The following is a 21343-nucleotide window of genomic DNA, read 5'->3' as shown; positions in this document are numbered from 1 at the left end:
GGGATGCACATTCGCAACCTGCAGCGTTCGCAACCCGCAACCTGGGTTGCGATCCAGTGCTTCTGCACATGCGCAAAGTGCAATTTAGCACTTCTGCACGTGCACGACCGCCAAAACCCGGAAGTTCCGGTACTTCTGGGTGTCGGCGGTCCGTAACCCAAAAAAACGCAACCTGAAGCGCCTGTAACCCGAGGTATGACTGTATAAATTTATCTATAGGAATCAACGTTGACTCGTCATGCGAACGCTCGCCTAGCAAATGACTTTTCCTGAGAACGTGCTGCATTCGGATGGTGGGACCTGTGTTGTAGTCAGAACGCTGGCTCGGCGAGGACTCACCTCCTTGCTTGGTTTTGACTTGGATCGGGTCCGAGAGCGGCCCGTCTCCCACGGAAGTGAAAGCCAGGACCCGAACGGTGTAGGTTTCCATCTCCAGGAGACTGCTGACGGTGGTCAAAAGGCTGTCGTCGACGTTGTGCTTCTGCCAGTTGCTGACCGGCTGGTCTGGCTCCATGGTGTAGTAGACCCTGTAGCCCCGGATCTGACCGTTCGGCTCCACGGGCTCCTCCCATTGGATGATCATGGTTGAGGCGCTCAGCATCCGGCCCTGGACGTTGCGGGGGGCGCTGGCAGGGGCCTGCTCCCCTGTCCGCATCACCACGGGGTCGCTGGGCGGCCCCTGCCCAATGGTGTTGACGGCCGACACCCAGATTTCGTACTCTGAGTTGGGGCTGAGCCCCCCAATGCTGTAGCGGGTGGTGGTGATGTCTTCCTTGATCTGGTAGGGTCCGTCCTGGCTCTTCGACTTGTACTCGATCACGTAGTAGGACACGGGGTCGGGGTTCCCCGAATCCCAAGTGATGGTGATGCTCGTCGCGGTCGTCTCCGTCACGATAGGGGTTCCAGGAGCTTTGGGGAGCGCTGAGAAACAAACCGGGAGAGGAAAAACTCAGGGAAACGAAAACCACATGCAAACATCAGGATGCCATATGCTAAATGCTGCACCTAATTGGCGCGTTAGGGCATGGGGAGCCGGCAGCGCAGGTCTATAGACGGCGCGGCTGTTTGGAGAAATGTTCCCAGCCTTGTTAGGCACAGTTTATTATCCTCCTTAAACGGCTCCATCAAAAGGGAAAGTGCTCGGCTCAGCATCTGGAATCATTAACGTGAGCTCTGAGCTAAAAAAGCAACAACCCACCAACCAACAGCTTTGCTGTGAGTGTGCGCCTGAAAGGAGACGCGGTTTCCAAAGAAGCCAGGTGGGAGCTGAGCGCCTTGAGCGTGGCCGCCATTTTGGAACACGTCTTGCTCAGAAAACATCTTGGAAAGGGCAAAATATCCACCGTACTAGGGAGCATGGAGGAAACTGGGAAGAGACAGGAATTACTCCCGTTCTTTTAGAACATAATATCAATAGCCAAGAATCTGGTAGATTAGTCTCAACCACACAGAAGAATGGTTTGGTCTTTTGAAAGGCTAATTGGAGGTGGTTAGGCAAATTAAGAGAAAAACAAAATGTGGATCGGATGAATAGCATCATTTGTTTTGATAATTGGCTGTAGAAAACAAACGAATGCCGCAATGGAAGAAATACTGCGTATTACAGTAGACTGAACATTCTGCTAAATGGAAGTTTCTCAATTCTACTTGTAGAATAATGTTGAGAATTTGAAAGAATATGAATCCTGAAATCATGGAGTTGAAAAGGACCCCAAGGGTTATCCAGTCCAACCCGTTGCAACCCAGGAATCTCTACTAGATCATACATGAGTGATGGGCACCCCAACCTCAGCTTAAAAACCTCCAAGGAAGGAGCGTCCACTACCTCTCATGGGAGCCCATTCCACTATCAAACTACTGTTCATGCGGGAAGGGGGCATATTATGTTTATACACACAATTCAAAGCGTTGCTGCTGACCTTGAAAGCCCTAAACGGCCTTGGTCCAGTATACCTGAAGGAGTGTCTCCACCCCCATCGTCCAGCCCAGACACTGAGGTCCAGCTCTGAGGGCCTTCTGGCTGTTCCCTCCCTGCGAGAAGCCAAGTTACAGGGAACCAGGCAGAGGGCCTTCTCGGTGGTGGCACCCGCCCTGTGGAACGCCCTCCCATCAGATGTCAAAGAGAACAACAACTACCAGACTTTTAGAAGACATCCGAGGGCAGCCCTGTTTAGGGAAGCTTTTAATGTTTGATGTATTTTAATATTTTGTTGGAAGCCGCCTAGAGTGGCTGGGGAAACCCAGCCAGATGGGCGGGGTATAAATTATAAATTATTATTATTATTACCCTGCTCAATATTATTTCTGCAATGCAGTTTGTTATTGGGCAGCTGAGGCAGGGGAGAGAACACAGAAAGCCCCCTCTATACTGAGTCTGACCACTGGCCAACAGAGTCCAGAGTTTCTGCTGACCGACCATCTCTCCCTTCAGCGTCCTTCCCAGTCTCTGCTACTTGAGCCTATTAACTGCAGATGGCAAAGTTTGAACTCAGGGCTTTCAGGTTCAACCCCTTCCAAGAGCCCCTTTAACCCCCTCCCCAACTCCATTAGAGAACTCGTATCTGATGTCCCCTCTGCCCCTCTCAAAACCACTCTTCAAAGCCTGAACACAACCCAAAACCAAGTGTGTGTCATCTGTCCCCAGTCGTTCCTCGTTTTCCAGCTCCCTCTTATCCCTGTGTCAAATTGTTGACTGTATTCTCCTTGGGGGCAGAGGCCTGCCCTTTTTTATTTTTTTGCTGTCGTCGCTCTGCAAAAACGCCACATGCTTAATTAAAAACCGAACGGGAAGTAAACCGTCACACATCATACAACGCTGGCAAAAAGACACTAGGCTCATGCAAAATTCACAGGAAACCCGTGTACACTTAAGAACAGATGCATGGAGTACCCAAGGCGTGTTTTGGCCACATCTCGAGTTTTCCGAAAAGCCCAGGGCTTTCATTCTTCATGCAGTAGCCTCTTGTTAGAGCTCTCGGGCGATTTGGGAGACATGCGGAAGCTGACCTGACAGATGGTTAGCAGCAACATCACGCACAGATGCAGCTCTGAACGCTTCGTTCATGCTTTCTCTACGCATGCGAGCGAAGGGGTTGGGCAAAGGGGTACCAGCCGACTGAGCCCGGGGGTCCCAGCCCCGCTGACCACTGCCCAAAAGTTCTGCCCTGGCAGCAAGCTCTCCAGATCAGCCAAGGAACAAGCAAGGAGGAGCAACTGATGCAGAAACAGGCATGCAAACACGAGGGAGGGGACAAGCCGGGAAGTCAAAACAGGGAGCGGGCTTAAGCAACAGCTCTTCCACCTGGGAGGCAAGCTGAGGCTCCTGATATACCGTAAACAGAGGCAAGGGAGAGAGAATGATGATATCTTGCTGGGCTCCCACTCCCATCATCCTTCATGCTGGTCCTGCTCGCTGGGGGCTGATGGGAGTTGGAGTCCGGCCGTGTGTGGAAGGGCACAGCTTTCCCTGCCTCTGCTAACCAGGCTGGACCCCTGGCCACGTGAGAGCAGAGAGGGCTGTGAAGACTTGAGCGGAGCCCCCGTCACGCCAAGCACCCGACGGCGGGAAAACTAGCCTTGCTTACATTTCACGGTGATCTGTGCCACGGCTTCGATGACACCCAGGCTGGACATGGCCACACAGGTGTAGTTGGCTGAGTCCTTCACATCGGTCAGTTCCAGGACGTTCCGCCCCACGGGCATGTCGTCCTCCGGCGTCAAGTCTTCCGCCCCCTGCATCCATTTGACGTAGGGCATGGGGGAGCCGACCGCCACGCAGGTGATGTTAACATTGCCTCCAGGCATAATTTCGTGGCTGGAGGGAGGGATGGAGAAGCGAGGGGCCACCCGACGCACTGCGGACAAAAGGCACAGAGGTAACAAAAACAAAAGCAAAATAAAAAGGGGGGGAAATAAAAAGGAGAGAGAGAGAGGGAAAAAAAGAAAAAGAAAAGAAAGATAAGGGGGAAAGAAGAGCAGAAGAGATTTTAAATACAGATGGGGCTTCAGCTGTTATCATTTTGTTCTCGTTCCTTCATTTAAAGGGGGGAGGGGGACAAAAAAAAGAAGCTGAAATTAAAAATCATCAGAATACCGAGAAATGATAATCAATCAATAAAGGAAAAAACCAAACGAACAGAACTTCGAAAATAATTTTACTTTCACAAACGATATGTAGAATATAGACATAAAAGCGGTATCTCATAGCAACAGGAGTCCATTGATCGATTTTAAGACCCATCACAGCACAAATAAATACACAAAAATTTATTAGCAATTTCTCATCTTTAAGAGAGCAAAAGAAGTTGGGCGTGGCACTTCCGGACAGTGGGGCCCCCTCCCTGCGTACGTTGGGGTGGGCTATCCTTCTACTCCCCTTCCCCAACATTTTCGGCAAGGCCCCTTTCCGGCGGAGGCGAAGGGAAGGGGACCTTCCCTCAAATCGGAAACCAGGTTTTCAAAGCGGACCCTTGCAAAGCTAAATTGGCCCCCTCCAGAGACCAACACCCCTTGAAACAAAACAGTGGGCGGGGGAAGCAAGACTGGAAAAAGAGAGGGGGGGGGAGGGGAATGCAAATTTTCAAGTGAGAAGGTCACACGTGCCGAGACTGGTGCATCTTTCGCACACAGAACCATGCACGGCCACAACAATCTTGAGAGGGTAGCCTGACCATCCACGTTGCCTTTCCAAAAGGGAGGGAAAACCCACCTACGCATTAGGATAGCGGTTGCAGAAAGTGCTGTTTTTCTAGGGAAAAAAGTGCTCACCATCAAGGTCTCCCTCGTTCTCTTACAATGGCGCCCACATGAGAGGTGCCAGCACTGAGCTTTGGTGGAAAGAAGAAGCAGCCCTGTTTGCGGAGCCTGCGACCCTCCAGATGCCGCTGGACTAAAACTCTCACCGTCCCCTGATGGGAAATAGACACCTACAACATCTCTGGTGTGGGGGCACAGTTTACCCCTCCCTGGGCTAAGAAGAAGCATTCTCTGGTCTCTGGAGGAAATGCCTCTCCTAAATGAGGCGTTCTTCCCTCTCTTGCACGGAGCAGGATGCTTCTTAGGGTCAGGAATTAGGAACCTGCAGCCTTTGAGATATTGCGGAGCTACAATGCCCATCATCCACAGCCAGGCATGTCCAAAGCCCATTTCGGGGGCCTTAATCCTGCCCGCTGGTCGGTTTAACCCGGCCTCTGTGGCAGTTAATTTCCTAAAGTCCATTTCGAGGGCCTAATCCTGCCCGCTGGTCGGTTTACGTAATCCGGCCTCTGTGGCAGTTAATTTCCTAGGGTAAAAAACCTCAACAACTTCAACCCTAAAAAAAAGTTCCAGTTACAGAAAGGTAGCCGTGTTGGTCTGCCATAGTCAAAACAAAAAATTATCTGAAGAAGTGTGCATGCACACGAAAGCTCATAGAACTAACTTAGTTGGTCTTTAAGGTGCTCCTAAAAAAAAGCTCAGCAACTGCAATCCTAAAAAAAGGTCAACAACTTTGGTTGGCCCCTTGGTCGGCCCTCATGGCCCTTCACTTCATCAAATCTGGCCCTCTTTGAAAAAAGTTTGGACACCACTGTACCTCGGCCACTGGCCATGCTGGTTACAGGGGCTGGTGGGTCTTGGGAGTCCAACAAACTGGGGGCCGGCCAGCCGGCCTGCGGCTTCCCCATCCTAGCATCTGGTGCAGATGCGGGCTACAATGAACATTTGCATGGGCTCAAAGCCTTGGTCCTTTCTAGAAATGTCTCCTAAGGGAGACTGGAGGGACAGAACAGTTCTCGCCGCAGCCCCTCAAAACTTAAGGCAGGTAAAATAAAATTGGGAGCTGGGTGGGAAGGAAAGGGGGCTTGTTCCCTGGAGGTGGCCAAAATCTAGCCTGCAAACCGGAAGTGGGGAGTTCACAAGGGTGTCCTCTCTGGGTGGTGAGGGGTCACCCCCATTTCCTGTCCTCACCCCACCCCCACCCCCCGCCTCCACGAAGCGACCCAGAGGAGTGCAGGGCGAGAGGGAACGTGGCGGCGAGGCGAGAGCCGGCGAGAGGGAAAAGATGAGAAACTCTAATGAAATTTTTGTGGTTTTCGGGCAGTGAAACCCTAACGAAGCCTCTTTGAAAGATCTGACATGATTCCATCAATAGATGCAGCTCTCAGAATCACAAACATCATGCAAAAGAGAAGAATGGAGAGAAGAGAACGAGAGAGGAGAAGGAGGAGAGAGAGAGAGAGAGAGAGAGACAGAGACAGGGAGGAGGAGGAGAAGGAAAAAAGGAGATGGAGAGCATTGGAACTGGTTTGTGGGCCACTGCAAATGCCCACATGGGGAAGGAAAATAGAAAAAGAGACCAGGAGAGAGAGAGAGAGAGAGAGAGAGAGAGAGAGAGAGAGAGAGAAGGGTTAAGGGTCGGGGGAGGGAAACCCACTTTTTAAAAATGCTGCATACTCAGTTTCTTTATTTTTTCTTGCCGATGTGAACCAATGCGCAGTAGGTTTTAACATTGGCACATCGCAGCCCTGGCATAATAATAATAATAATAATAATAATAATAATAATAAAACAATTGATAATAATCATAAGAGGAAGGAAAAACAAGTCCATGGAAACGGGCAACTTCGAGAACGGAAACAAACGAAAGGATGGATGGATGGATGCCCAGTGCACTTCCTGGGTGGAAGAAAGAAGCTTTCCAGACCTTTAGATGGGGGGGGGGGGACAAAAAGGGCAAGGAGGGGGTGCTTTTTCCAGGGTGGGGTGGGAGCAGGCAGGGGCGGGCCCATATTTTATTTTATTTTTTAAATTTTGTAGGAATTCTGAAAATCTCCTGTTCTCCCACTGGCCCCAGAAGTGGGTGTGTTGGTGGGTGGGGGCAGTGATCTAAAGACTGCGGAACTGGTTTCTGGGTGGGGGCCCTGCGATGCCCAGGGCCCTGCTGCAAGAGAAACACCCCCCACCCCGATTTAGCAAGCCTGTCTTACAATTTTATGAAGATTTCAAAGTAATCCCTCCTGCAACCTCATTGGGTTGTATTCAGCCTTAAGCTCCACTCCATAGCTGCCAACCGTCCCTTATTTGGCGGGACAGTCCCTTATCCCAGCAACGTGTCCCACTGCTGTCCCTTATTGATAATGTCCCTTAAATTTCCCGGGTTTCAAAGGAAGCAGCTCCTCTCCCTCCCTCCCTGCCGGCCAGGGAGGAGGAAGGCTCCAACTGTGTTGCTTGGCTGCGTTGCTCACCCAATAAGGAGTCTAAGAACGACTGAGGGGTGGAGCTTGCATGCCTTGTGCCGATCAAATCGGCTGCATTGCCTGGGGACTCTCCTTTGCTCAGCGCTTCCCAGCAGAGAGGTGACGGTGGTTTCCCTTGCTGCATCCCCTTTGCCGGGTTGCTGCGCTGTGGGAACCACCGCTTGAGGCTTCGTTTGGCTGCTGGCTGGGCTTTCTGCCTTTGGCTCGGAGGGGCTCAGAAGTTGAACACACCTGTGCCCCTTGGGAAATCCCTTATTTTGGCTGCTGATCCCTGATTTCCGAGGCTGCTGGCCCCTTATTTTCAAATCTGTAAGTTGACAGCTATGCTCCACTCATTACAGTGGGCTTGTTACAAGGCAGCTTCCTATATTCCTATTTAAATCGTCCCCTTTTTACTCTGAACCATGCAGAGACTTATCTGTTCAGGGGAAGGAACACTCTACCTCAACTGAAGAGCATCTTGGGACTGGATTCAATTCCTGGCATCTCCACGTAGGGCTTGGAAACGCCCCTTCTCTGAAACACTGCAAGGCTCTTCCAACCTTGGGGACCATACTAAATTAAATGGCCCAAGGTTCTGCCTGTCATCTAAATGCTTCTGCACACTGATGCCTCCCAACACAATCTTAACTAGGGATGGCAATCTGCGACCTTCTAAACACCGCTGGACTACAATTCCCATCATCCCTGAGTCCGTTGGCTGGGTCCGATTGAGAGTTGTAGTCCAACAACGCTTTGGAGAGAGACAGATTCACTGCGAGAGATGGAGCCTCTTTTCCCCCAAAAATATTCCTTTTGAGACTAAATATTGCCTTCTCTGCTTGGGATACTGTCCAAATCCAGCCACAAGTGGCAGTTCAGTGAAATAACAGGTATTTTTTAATGGAGCCCATTTTTTGGAGTCAAAATGGAGAGGCGGACTTTGGAGAACGACGGGAAGAGGGGCAGAGAGAGAGGGAACCGGTTGAAGGAATGCAGGCGGGGAAAGGGGCAGGAGAAATGAGCTTTTTAAAAATTTTCTGCAGGGTTGGGAACCCAGTTTTTGGGAAGGGATGGGAGTAACAAGGGAAAAAGCAAGGGGAAGAAAACTTCGGAGGTATTCAACTGACTGGAGAGTTCAGGTGGAAAACAAATGGCAGGAATGAATGCAAAAACACACACACACCTAAATAATAATTGGAAACACAACAGGGGAACTGAACGGAGACTTGCACTGGCGAGGGGAGGAGGGGGGGGAAACAGGGGAAGGAAAGAAAGGGAAGAAGGAAGAAAGGAAAGAAAGAACAAACCAGAATTAAGTAAAACCGGTAAACCATCGTTCAAAACAAAGACCAGTGCTGTGAATCGAAGTCTGAAGGGAACCCCAATCGTTGTTCTCAAGTTAGCCAGGGGGGTGAAGAGAGCGTTTCAGCACTCTACTGGCAAAGTGACCGGGAAGGAAGGGAGGAAGGAAATGTTCCCGTGGGGAGGGGAAACGGGGCCCCCGTTCACATTTAGTGTGAAGCAATTCACGATACCCGCCCCCCTCCCCTGATGATCATATGGCTGACTGGGAGGAAAGGGGAGCATATTTATGCAAAAGCTGGGGAGAGGAAGGTGGAAGAGAACATTTGGAGTGAAGGTGTCATAAAAAGAACTACAAAACAGAAAATATGGGTTCAACACCATCTCAGCTCCCTGTCATCTTGAGAGTGCTCAAAGGTGGTTTATTTCCCCACTGTTAAACTACTCTGGACGGTTAGGCTCTGTGGTTTCAACCAACCATGGTTTACTGTTAACATTTGAAAACAGCAAACGGTGGTTAGTTTAAACTATGGTTTTATTGCGGGGGAAGTCAGGATCACACTGTAGCCCGTGACCCTGGCAAGTTTAACTAACCGGTTTCCAGTTCGGAGGTAAAGATTAACAATGATTGGTCAAGAACAGGAAGCAGGTGGTTCTGGTCTTTTCCTTGGAGTTGCAGACCTCCAATCCATCTCCTGGGTTTGCGTTCCTGTGCAACTCACATGATTCATGCGAGATCGTGGGCCCGAAAGACACAATTTTGGGGGGCTGTGCTCTTACAGCACCCCAAAACATGTGTTTTTGGGCAAAAGGTGTTTTTTTTTAAGTGGAGCATAAGACTCTTAATCTCAGTGTCATGGCTTTGAACACCACATTGGGCAGAAGATTCCTGAATTGCAGGGCATTGGACTCTACAACTCCATGATTATATGGGGTATTTTTTAATTGATAGTTTAACTGTTTGATTCTTTCTGTAAACTGCTTAGATGTTTCTTTTCTTTTTTCTAAATCAAGAGGTGTGTAAGTTTTATGAAATAAACGAATGAATAAAACTCACGTCAGTCCCAGTTGTGGTCCAAAATAGCTGGACGGCACCCGATTATCTGGGCACTGTAGGGTGGGGGCACTGTTCTTGTTGTTTTTTAACAGAACTGTAGAGTTGGAAGGGGCCACAAGGATTATCTAGTCCAACCCCCTGCGATGCAGGAATCGTTCACCCAACACGGGGCTCGAACCCTCAACCCTGAAATTTAAGTGTCTCATGCCCTGCCAACGAGCCAGGATCAGAATCCAAAGTTTGATCTTGGCTTCTCAGGGCAGAGTTTACGCTAGCCAGTTTGGACAAAACGACAGCCGAGCTTACTTCAAAACGGGCATGAATACATTCACACCATTTAAAGCATTGTCGATAGAACCTGAAGCAACCATGGCTGCCCCCCCAAAGAATCCTAGGATATGTAGTTTCTGAAGTAGGCTGAGAGTTGGTTAGGAGGCCCCAATTCATCTCCAGGAGCGGTTTAACAGTCAATATCTTCCGAACAAGTCTCAGCAGGTCTTAAGAAATGATAGCCCCCATCAATTTTGTGAGAGAAGCCACGGCTCTTTGAAGAAGCATCATAACCCTTTAAATCAGCCTTTCTCAACCTGTGGGTCCCCAGATGTTGCTGGACTACAACTCCCATCACCCCTAGCTAGCAAGGCCAGAGCTCAGGGACGATGGGAGTTGTAGTCCAACAACATCTGGGGACCCACAGGTTGAGAACCGCTGCTTTGAATCATGGGTAGGCAAACTAAGGCCCAGGGGCCAGATCCAGCCCAATCGCATGCCAAATCCGGCCCGCGGACGGTCTGGGAATCAGTGTGTTTTTACATGAGTAGAATGTGTGCTTTTATTTAAAATGCATCTCTGGGTTATTTGTGGAGCAAAATTCATTTCCCCCCCAAAATATAGTCCGGCCCCCCACAAGGTCTGAGGGACCGGCCCCCTGCTTAAAAAGCCTGCTGACCCCTGCGTTTAAATGGATGCTGCTAAGGTGGCCCAAGTCTTGTTCATGCAGCACCAAACTACAGTTTAGTGTGCAGGCAATGGCAAGTGCCACGTTACGCTAGACTGGAACCGGAAAAGAGCTCTTGCAACGTGTAATTTTATCTCTACAGCTTTTCTTTCATGGGAGGGGAGAGGTATAGCTCAGTGACAGAGAACACACTGTGTGTGCAAAAAGTCCTGCGGGTTGTTTTTTTGGGGGGGAGATGAAGGTTGAGAGGACCTTTTCTTGGCCGGAGACTCTGGACAGAGTGTTTCTAAAAACCCCTGTGCTGTTCTTACTTATTTGACCTGAATGAAAACCAAAAGGATCCATGAAGGGACGAAGGGAGAAAGCAAGGAGGGTGCAAGCTTTATTTTTTGTTTTTTACAGACCTGCTTGTAGAGGAATGGAGAGTCGAGGTTTGTCGGGCAATGGCGACCCCCGCAGCCTGCCCTGAGACCGAACTCCCATGCTGAAAGGAAAGTTCTGAGGAAGGTTCCGATTCCATTGTCTCCCTGCTGGTTTTTTTGCTTTATGATCATCATTTATTCCCCCGTGCCCAGCCCTCACCCCCCGACCTGGATCCACCCAGATTTTACCATGGAAGAGGAACAATTTGCAAGGGATTGTAGAGGGTTGGGAACGTGGAGAAGAGGGTGGGGTAGCCTTTTGGGCGAGTTCTCGTCGCTTCAAACCCCGATTCACGTAGAAAAGCAAGTCAAAATTAAGAAAGGGAAAGGTGGGTGGGTGGGTGGGAGGGTCAGGGGTCGGGGGGAGAGGAGAAAAACGAAATCCATGTGAAATTAAAAAGCAACGTGGTAAAATAGAAGTCAACTGCAATTGTAATGACATAAGAAACGGGGAGGGAAATAATTGTGCTTTGTTTTGCTTTTAATCAAATTAAAAAAATAAATAAACACTAAAACAACCACACAACGGAAAAACCAAAAGAACGCCAAATCAAAACTGAAGGGTGATTGGTTGAGAAAGCACCAAAGGAAACCGAAATGGTCTTAAACATTTTGACACCCAGCAAGCCCATAGCTCCGAATGAGGTGAGAAGGCGGACATTATTAGCATTTTGGGCGAGACAGAGGAGGAGTCCGTTCTGTCTTACTCCAAAATGAGGAGGGGGGGGAAAGGGAGGGCAAAATAATGTGCAGCCTTGATATACATATTTGTAGTGAATATTAGATTACACCTGTCCCATCCCTTCTCAAGCAGGTGATTTGTGAATACCTCTCTACTCCTTCTTCCTTTCGTCTCCCCCTAGATGCAAATTTCGGCTGTGTTGCCTGTCATAAGCAGGATATGAGTGGAATTATTTACCCCTTACCCCCCAAAACGTTGGGTTTCTTTCCTTCCCCCTTAAACAATTTAGCGTGTTGGCTATCCAAATACAGCAACTCACGGGAATTGTTCTAAACGCCCACCCCAATTTGGTTGTTCAGCTGGTTTCCTTTTTAGTGAATCGGTTGGGACAGGCAAATGGGATCATTCGGAAGTCAAACTGGATCCCAGCCGGATGCTCCAACCGACACCCCCCAAATTAAGGGTGGCATTTGTTAAAAATGGTGGTTGTTGTTTTGTTTTGTCTGCCGTGTGTGTGACAAGGTGTAATCTAAATTCCCCACCCACCCACCCTAAAAACAAAGAGTACAGCAATGCAAAAAGGGATAATAAGACAAAAGCAGGCAGAGGATTTCGAAATCACAAATAGCACAGTGTTCCTGCAGCAAGTAATTTGGTCTTAAGGCATTTACTCCCCTCAAACTCTTGAGAAATCCTTCTGCAGAAACAGAGTGTTAATTTAACTGATTCTCGTTAAAGTTTTCTTCAGTATCTTTTCGGCTCAGATCATACAGATTTTAAAAGTAGCAGGCTTTCCAAAAATAGCAGGGGACAGTCCACTTACCCCGTGACCAATTCTCTTTCTTTCTTTCTTTCTCTCTCTCTTTCTCTCTCTCTCTTTCAATGCAAATGTGGAGATGACTGAATTTTAATAAATAATACTGCAATAATACCCTGAGTTCCAGAGATCAGGGAAGAAAGCTGGAGGGATGGCTTGCACCCAACTAAATCCTACTCAAGAGTAGACCTACTACAGTTAATGGTTAGCTGTGTCCTTTAATTTCAGCAGCTCTGCTCTGAGTAGGACTGACTTTGAAGACAACCCATAACCGGCAAAGTTTTCCCTTACTTTCTGTATTCTAGATACCTCCCTGGTGTTGCTTGTTTGCAGGTCAGGTGGGAGTGGGTAATTCCTCAGTGGGGGGGGTTGTATGTGTGTGTGTGTGGGGGGTGTTTAAAGAGATGCACCCTTCAAAAAAAAAAAAACCCAACCTAACACTCCCTTTAAAAAAAAAAAAGGTAAAGGACCCCTGACAGTTAAGTCCAGTTGCAGAAGACTCTGGGGTTGCGTGCTCTTCTCGTTTTACTGGCCGAGGGAGCCGGCGTTAGTCCGCAGTTTTTTCGGGTCATGTGGCCAGCATGACTAAGCCACTTCTGGCGAACCAGAGCAGCACACGGAAACGCTGTTTACCTTCCCGCCGGGGCGCTACCTATTTATCTACTTGCACTTTGACGTGCTTTCGAACTGCTAGGTTGGCAGGAGCAGGGACCGAGCAACCGGAGCTCAACCCGTCATGGGGATTCGAACCGCCAACCTTCTGATCGGCAAGCCCAAGAGGCTCAGTGGTTTAGACCACAGCGCCACCCATGTCCCTCCAACCCTCCCTACACCAAAGCAATAATACTGAGAACTCGGGGGGGGGGGGGGAGAGCAAAAGGTGTCATGCCAAAAAGGTAAATAAATTCAAGGGACTAAATCCAATAACTTTACAAAGAAGAAGCCTATGGACGGGAGAATTGCAGTAATAACCAAGCAACCTCTTAATGTAGCTTCGCAACACTGAATGCTAATGTCACATCAATGTGTTCTGAAATGTCCAGCTGTGCTGACTGGATACCGCCTCCAAATGCACCACAGCAGTGAAATACTGAGATATGGTCACCCCCAAAGCCTTGACGGTTTGGTTATTACTGCAAGAGCCCTAAGATGATCACAGCTGGATCAGGGCCCGAATAGTCCAGCATCTCGGTCTCACAGTGGCCACCCAGACATTATACTCCAGGCGTAGGCAAACTCGGCCCTCCAGATGTTTTGGGACCACAACTCCCATCATCCCAAGCTAACAGGACCAGTGGTCAGGGATGATGGGAATTGTAGTCCCAAAACATCTGGAGGGCCAAGTTTGTTCTACTCACTGTAGGCCATGGACTTGATTTTTGTAAAGTTTTTGCTTTATTTTTCATAGGAATGTTACAGAACATGCGTGTTATTTTTTCCGTAACGGGCCTGGCTGGTTTATACCCCACCGGAATTGAAGATGCCCAAGGTTTTCAAGTACACCTGTCCTCCTACAAGGGGCAGGTTATCCTTGAATGGTCCTTCCTCCACAGGTGGTGTTTTTCAAAACTTTCTACCCTCAAGAGACCTCCCCAATGATGTTATATGAAGATGCTTGACTCTCCCCTGAAGGACCAGGGCAAGTTAATGAGTGGTATCTTTGAAGACGAGCTTAAAAACTGAGGACCTCTGATAACTCTCCGAGGACTTTTATGTGGGGCAGACTAAAAAAAAAACCCCAAAGAAACCACACTACTCTGTGGGAAGAAATCCTAGTGGAGGAATCCATAGGGCAGGGAAGTTCTCAGACTGCAAAATTCATGTTCCTGCTTTTTTTTATTTTCTAGGAGTGGGAGATGTTGACATTCCAACAAAATAAACTTCATGCAGGTTTGGCCTTCTCAAATTCCGGCCCTCACTTGGTCAGCACTGTAGCCTTAACCCCTTACTCTAGCACAAGGTATAAGTCAACCCCTCGCCTCAAAATATTTTACGCTACAGGCTCCATCCACCTGTTGGATTCGGAACAAGTCAGCGGGGCTTAAACATCAAGGGTTTCATCCAACTAAGTCCTACTCAGAGTAGACTCATTGGAGTTAGTTGTCCTACATTACTTAGGTCGTTAATTAGTCGGGGTCTGCTCCACGTAGGACCAATCCCAAGCCGTGACTACTCTTGCCCCATAGCTTTTGACAAGACCCAATTTCAACTAAGCCTGGGATCTGGCCCTATATATTTCATTTATTTTCCAAATTTCTAGAACGTTTGCAGAAGACTAACTCCAGGGGGTTATTGCTGCCTCGAAGCCCTACGGCAGCCGTCGCCAGATTGGTGCCCTGCAGAGATTTTGGACCACAACTGAGGCTTGAGACTTGCCTGAAAGGTAGCTCACATGGACTTGCAAGCTCACCCTGTCCTCTAGCTGCGGGAATCATTTGCAAAACCCAGTCAAGAGGACACTGAGTGAAGCCTTGCTAATTAATCTCCGGAGGAGAGGGCAAGTGGGGTCAAGGATGCCTTGGTGCAAGGAAGAAACCTTTATTGTTTCATGAGAACATTGGATGAGCTGCGTTGGTCCAGATCAAATGTCTATCTAGGGATTCTTCTGGGAAGATTGTGGATACCCAGAAACTGGCGTTCAGAGACATACTCTGGATCCTCTGCTTTTGGGCGTTCTGGGGTGAGGCACACGCCCTCTCCCCCGAACCCCAGAAGCGAGGGGAGCATCTCTGAAAGGATGAAGTGTGTGCATGTAAAAGCACCAGCACCCAGGCGTTCTTGAGCATAGAAATACCAGCATCTTTAGAGGAAGACAGACAGAGAGAGAGAAAGAGAGAGAGAGAAAGAAGGAAAGAGAGAGGAAGAGAAAGCGAAAGTAGAAGAGAGAGGAAATAATAATGAGACAGATAACTGTCAAAGCTGCACCGGATTTCTCAATAAATAAATACACAAACAGATCGACCACACAGCTTTAATACCTGTACATTAGGAACTTGCCCACTGGGTTTTAGAAGGCTGTCATCTTTGTCTTAATTAAGGAAATAGGAGTATATAGAAGAGGGATGGGGTTTTGGGGGGTGGGTGGGTGGAGATTTGGGAATGCCGGAATATGTATATATATATATGTGTGTGTGTGTGTGTGTGTCAGTCAGTTAGTCAGAGAGAGAGAGCCATTTATAAGCAGCAGCAGCACCCTTCAAAAGTTTGCAATGGGGAGTCTTATCAAACTGATGCTGTCTGAAGTGTGTATGGGGTGGTGCATTTAATTAATTAATTAATTAATTAATTAATTAATTATATTTGTATACTGCCCTATACCTGCATGTCTCAGGGCGGTTCACAAGATAAAATCATGATATAAAAAAGACGTAAAGGTAAAGGGACCCCTGACCACTAGGTCCAGTCGCGGACGACTCTGGGGTTGTGGCGCTCATCTCGCTTTATTGGCCGAGGGAGCCGGCGTACAGCTTCCGGGTCATGTGGCCAGCAGGACTAAGCCGCTTCTGGCGAACCAGAGCAGCGCACGGAAACGCCGTTTACCGTCCCGCCGGAGTGGTACCTATTTATCTACTTGCACTTTTGACGTGCTTTCGAACTGCTAGGTTGGCAGGAGCAGGGACCGAGCAACGGGAGCTCACCCCGTCGCGGGGATTCGAACCGCCGACCTTCTGATCGGCAAGCCCTAGGGTCAGTGGTTTAGACCACAGTGCCACCCGTGTCCCCCCCCCAAAGACATACTACATAATAATAACGAAAAAACAAACAAGAAAAACTCAGTAACCTCCTCCCAACACATTTTAAAAGGGCATTGAATGTCAGTCAGCCAAAGGCCTGGTTGAAGATAAATATTTTCGCCTGGAGCCCAAAGGTGTATAATGAAGGCGCCAGGCGCACTTCTATGGGGAGAGCATTCCACAGATGGGGAACCACTGCAGAGAAGGCCCTGTTCTCGTGTTGCCACCTTCTTGACCTCTTGAGGAGGAGGCACAAGAGGTTGATGTCGGGGTCCAGGTTGGTTCATATTGAAAGAGGCGGTCCTGGAAGTGTTGTGGTCCTGAGCCGTTTAAGGCTTTATAGGTCAGTACCAGCACTTTGAATTGGGCCCAGAAATGAATTGGTAGCCAGTGCAGTCAGACCTAATATGCTCAAACTGTCTTGCTCCAGTGACAAACCTGGCAACTGAATTTTGCATTAGCTGAAGTTTCTGAACCGTCTTCAGATGTAGCCCTACATATAACACATTGCAGTAATCTATACCCTATGATGTTTCCATCCCGCAAATACAAAGGATTTAGCTTTAAAAATATCCAAAATGCAGGTGGTTTCCAGGGGTATTCATGTGGCACTCATTTCAGTCACATAAGAAAGTCCATCGGGGTGGATTACTCTCTGGAACTCTCTGCTACTTGATATTAGACAAAGGCCTTCGTGCGTCTTCTTTCTTGGTGCCTGTTGAAAACTTTGCTCAGGCACGCCTACCGAGACATGTAATTTGAATGTCGCTTTGGTTTACTCTGAGCAGGACTTTGTCTCCATCTGCACTGTATATTTCAAGTTGTAAGGAGACCCCCCCTATTCTTGATTGATGGCTAAACCGCTCTGGGAACTATAGCGCTCTGAGGGGGGTGTCTCCAAACAACTCTCAACACCCTCAACAAACTGCACTTCCCAGATTTCTGGTTCTCACCCAGGGAGGCGAAGTTAATTTTGTCAAATAAATAATGCGATTTTAATCTGTTTCGCTGTTGATCTTAATCCAATTCTGGGCTGCATCAATAGGAGTATAGCATCTAGATCAAGGGAAGTAATAGTGCCACTGTATTCTGCTCTGGTCAGACCTCACCTGGAGTACTGTGTCCAGTTCTGGGCACCACAGTTCAAGAAGGACACTGACAAACTGGAACGTGTCCAGAGGAGGGCAACCAAAATGGTCAAAGGCCTGGAAACGATGCCTTATGAGGAACGGCTAAGGGAGCTGGGCATGTTTAGCCTGGAGAAGAGGAGGTTAAGGGGTGATATGATACCCGTGTTCAAATATATAAAAGGATGTCACATAGAGGAGGGAGAAAGGTTGTTTTCTGCTGCTCCAGAGAAGCGGACACGGAGCAATGGATCCAAACTACAAGAAAGAAGATTCCACCTAGACATTAGGAAGAACTTCCTGACAGTAAGAGCTGTTTGACAGTGGAATTGGCTGCCAAGGAGTGTGGTGGAGTCTCCTTCTTTGGAGGTCTTTAAGCAGAGGCTTGACAACCATATGTCAGGAGTGCTCTGATGGTGTTTCCTGCTTGGCAGGGGGTTGGACTCGATGGCCCTTGTGGTCTCTTCCAACTCTAGGATTCTACGATCCCTTTGGAAGCTTTCGACAGTTTTCACTGATCCTTTAAACATTTATTGTAAACCGAGTGGCATATAAATTCTAAATAAGAAAAAGAGCCCAGGGTGACAGGTAACCCAGCCCTGAACTAAAATGGCAGGAAAGAGGTCCTTATTAGATGTCGCCTGCCTCAGCCAACATGGCCAACGGTCAGAGATGATGGGCATTGTAGTCCACCAATATTTTGGAGGGCCACTCAGCCTCTCCATCCCTGGTGCAAAGTCTCAGAAGGCCGTAAGTCTCAACGGGTGTGATTTTCTTCTGTGTGGAAGCCCAGGCACTTTGTGGGGGATCTTGAGAATAACCAGCGGTTTAGCTGAAGCTTTAAAAAAGAATTCTTTAATCCTCCTGCTGCAATGTACTTTCAAACAGGGCGCTGAAAGAGACGTTTATCGGCTTATTTTAAACGTTCGCAACCTTTGTGGACAAGAGTCATCATTAGATGACACAGGTAGGTGGCCAGCTATGGTCTGTTGGCGTCACAGAATTGGAAGCCCAACCCTCTGCAATGTAGTCTTGACGACAGGTAGGCAAACTAAGGCCCAGGGGCCGGATCCGGCCCAATCGCCTGCCAAATCCGGCCTGCGGATGGTCCGGGAATCAGCATGTTTTTACATGAGTAGAAGGTGTGCTTTTATTTAAAACGCACCTCTGGGTTATTGGTGGGGCATAGGAATTCGTTCATTACTATTTTTTCCAAAATACAGTTCGGGCCCCCACAAGGTCTGAGGGACAGTGGACCGGCCCCCTGCTGAAAAAGTTTGCAAAAGTTTGCAAGAGCACCATGATTTGCACGTGTGTTTTTCTGGGTGATTAAAACCACTTTGGTGCAATGGTTATCCGGAAGTGATTAAATTTAAGGAAAGTAAACTTCTGGTTGTGTAATGGGAGTCCAGGATTGTTCTGCCAACTTGAGGGCAATGCTTAAGTTCCCTTTTTAGCAGCCCATGAAATGTAAAGTTCAAGTTCCTTTTGGGACCGTCTAGCTAAGACCCCCCCCCTCCCCTCGACCCAGGAGGCCGTTCCTCAGACAGGCATTAGAGCTGTGTGGCTGCAATATTCTGGAGGTTGTTAAATTGTCAGAGGGGTGTGGGTTGGGGAGGGGTAGATTTTGAGGAGGGGGTGGAAGAAAGGGAAGCAGGAACACTGGCTTTTTTCCACAATGCAATTGGAATAAAATTACAGCACACCATAACCAATCGAAACCAACCGACTTGACAAACCGACAAAGGAAGGTTTTTTTTAAAAAAAGAAAAAAAGAGAGAAACGGAAAAAAGCAAAAAAACCCAAAATCAAAATGTTTAAAAAGAAATAAATTTGCGGGTGGGGGGAAAAAATTCCACTGATAACGTAAAAAAAAAAAAAAAGTTCATTTGAAATTATATGTATATATGTATATATATGTATATATGTATATATATACACACACGCACGCACACTCACGCACACAATTTGAAAGAACAATAAAAATTTAAAAGGGGGCGGGAGAAACGAAATAATATTAATTTAATAAAAATGAAACAAAACGGAAAAGGACCGGCATGCAAAAGACCGTTGCCTCGTAAACATTCTCCTGTCATGCAGATCAGGCCCAAAATGTCCATACAGCAAGCAACCGACAGAAAAAAGTGCACACAGAAATGCAACTAACGGATGCAGAAGAGAGAGCTCACACGTCCCACAATGCAACTCAACTCATCTCCAACGAGACCCGAGAACGAAGAGGGGAGGGGGTCTCGCTTTGTCAACTTTTTTTTAATAATATATAAAATATAGATATAGATATATATATAAATGCAGAGATTTTCTTTCTTTTTCTCTCATTGTTTTTTTAAAAAAAGAATATTCAATCATATATATATATATATATTCGCCGTTTTATTTTTATGTTATTTATTATTAATTTTTTTTTAAAAAAAAGATATATCGCAATAATAAGATATAGGATTATTTATATATTTCTCTCTTTTTTATTTTTTTAAATAATTTTTTAATTTTTTTTTTAATTAAGAAATGTAAAAATATGTGGGTAAAGAAAGTAAAAAAGGGAAAAAAAAAACCACACCAACCTTCTCGTAGCTCTGAGGGATGTTTTAAAGGGGTTTGATGCAGAACACAATGACATGAGAAGAGGAGAGAAGAAAAATAAGGGAAACACAGAGAGAGTAAAAAAAGGCCTTCACGGCTGGCAACTGCAATTTCAATTGCTTTCCTTTCCTTTCCTTTCGTATTTCCGCCTTTTAACTTAAAAAAATAAAAATATCGAGCTAAAAAAAGTAATATATCATCTCAAAATGTTCATATATATTTTTTATTTTTCCAGTGACCGTCTTCCCCAGCCTCATTTAGCCACGCGACCCCCCCTCCCTGTGTAAGCACGGTCCTTCCTTGCCAATTCGGCAGGAACGACCCCCCCCGGCACCCCATCAGACCCTCCCCCAAACCCCCCAAATCCACCGGTAGATTCTACTCTGCATCCATAGATCTGGCAAAAAAGCCCCTGTAGCTCAGAGAAAGGAAGGTTAAACAACATTTACAGCACGGCACCCCAAACAAAACAAAACAAAGGATGTCTTCTCCTCCGTTTCCACCTTGGCACTGTCAGTCGTCGTCCGGGAAGTTTCAGCCGCCCACCTGAATATTTTGAGGTGCCCTCGAAAACCCCTCCAAGGCATGTCTTCATGAGAACTGCAGGGGAACGGAGCCGGTGCAATCCTGTCCCCGCAACCCTGTGCCAGTCCAGGTGAGTTGCACCTGGATAGAAGCATCGCATCTGTCTCCCTGGGCCCATTCACCAGGTAAGAGAATGGCGGCTTGCCATTTGAATATTCGGGGACTCTTTTTTATTATTAAAAAATGGTGCTGTTTCCCATACTTCTGGCTTACCGTGAAGCTGCCAAGCCCATTTCCCGGCGCCCATTCAGACATGCCTTAAAAGCCCCGCCCCTTCCAACACAGGCTTCTCCCCTCCCCATCCAAACTCATTCAGACATGAAGGGGGTGGACGGAAGTTCCCTATGGTTAAAATTTACTAACGGAGGAACACCAAACAGTGCAAACACCCTACTCTGTGCACCTGAAATCCCTTTTTTGGGAGGGGACAAAAGCATATTATGGGAGAAACAGTTTGAAAAATCGGTAGGAGTGGGAAACAACAACCATACACTCAGCAATCATGTTCAAGGCTCTTTGGAAATAATGACAGAAAAGGAAAATAATGCTAATACCGATAAGGCCCCAGTCATACAATCCAAACCATCTCTCCCTTTTGCGCGATTATCGTAAAACACAATAAGGAAGCAGAAGTTATTAGAGAGAGCACTCCGTTGTCCAGGTGAACTGCCAAGGTGAGCTTCTTCTGCCCCATCTACGATGCGAGGTGCTGCCTGACTCTATGGAAGATCTTACGTTTTGAACCCAAACAGATGTCTCCATAAACACATGCACCACACCTGTGGCTTTCCAAAGCTGGGTTTGAAACAGTAAGCAGCTCCTGTGCAACCTGTGTCAT

At 47.6% G+C, this 21343-nt stretch overlaps 1 protein-coding gene across 7 annotated transcripts in view; it reads right to left on the bottom strand.

Moving 5' to 3' along the window:
* PTPRS (protein tyrosine phosphatase receptor type S) overlaps positions 1-21343 on the bottom strand; it is a 322165-nt gene that overhangs the window by 99009 nt on the left and 201813 nt on the right. For all 7 annotated transcript variants that reach the window (XM_053372614.1, XM_053372613.1, XM_053372616.1 and 4 more), the window contains exons 7-8: positions 3585-3854; positions 340-921 (exon numbers count right to left, since the gene is read on the bottom strand). In XM_053372614.1, coding sequence (XP_053228589.1) covers positions 340-921; positions 3585-3854 — 852 coding nt within the window. The remainder of the gene's footprint in view (positions 1-339; positions 922-3584; positions 3855-21343) is intronic.

This window comes from Podarcis raffonei, chromosome 18 (genome assembly GCF_027172205.1).
Source record: "Podarcis raffonei isolate rPodRaf1 chromosome 18, rPodRaf1.pri, whole genome shotgun sequence".
Lineage (NCBI taxonomy): Eukaryota > Metazoa > Chordata > Lepidosauria > Squamata > Lacertidae > Podarcis > Podarcis raffonei.
The sequence above is the reverse complement of the archived record's forward strand: the minus strand, read 5'-3'. Positions and strand labels throughout refer to the sequence as shown.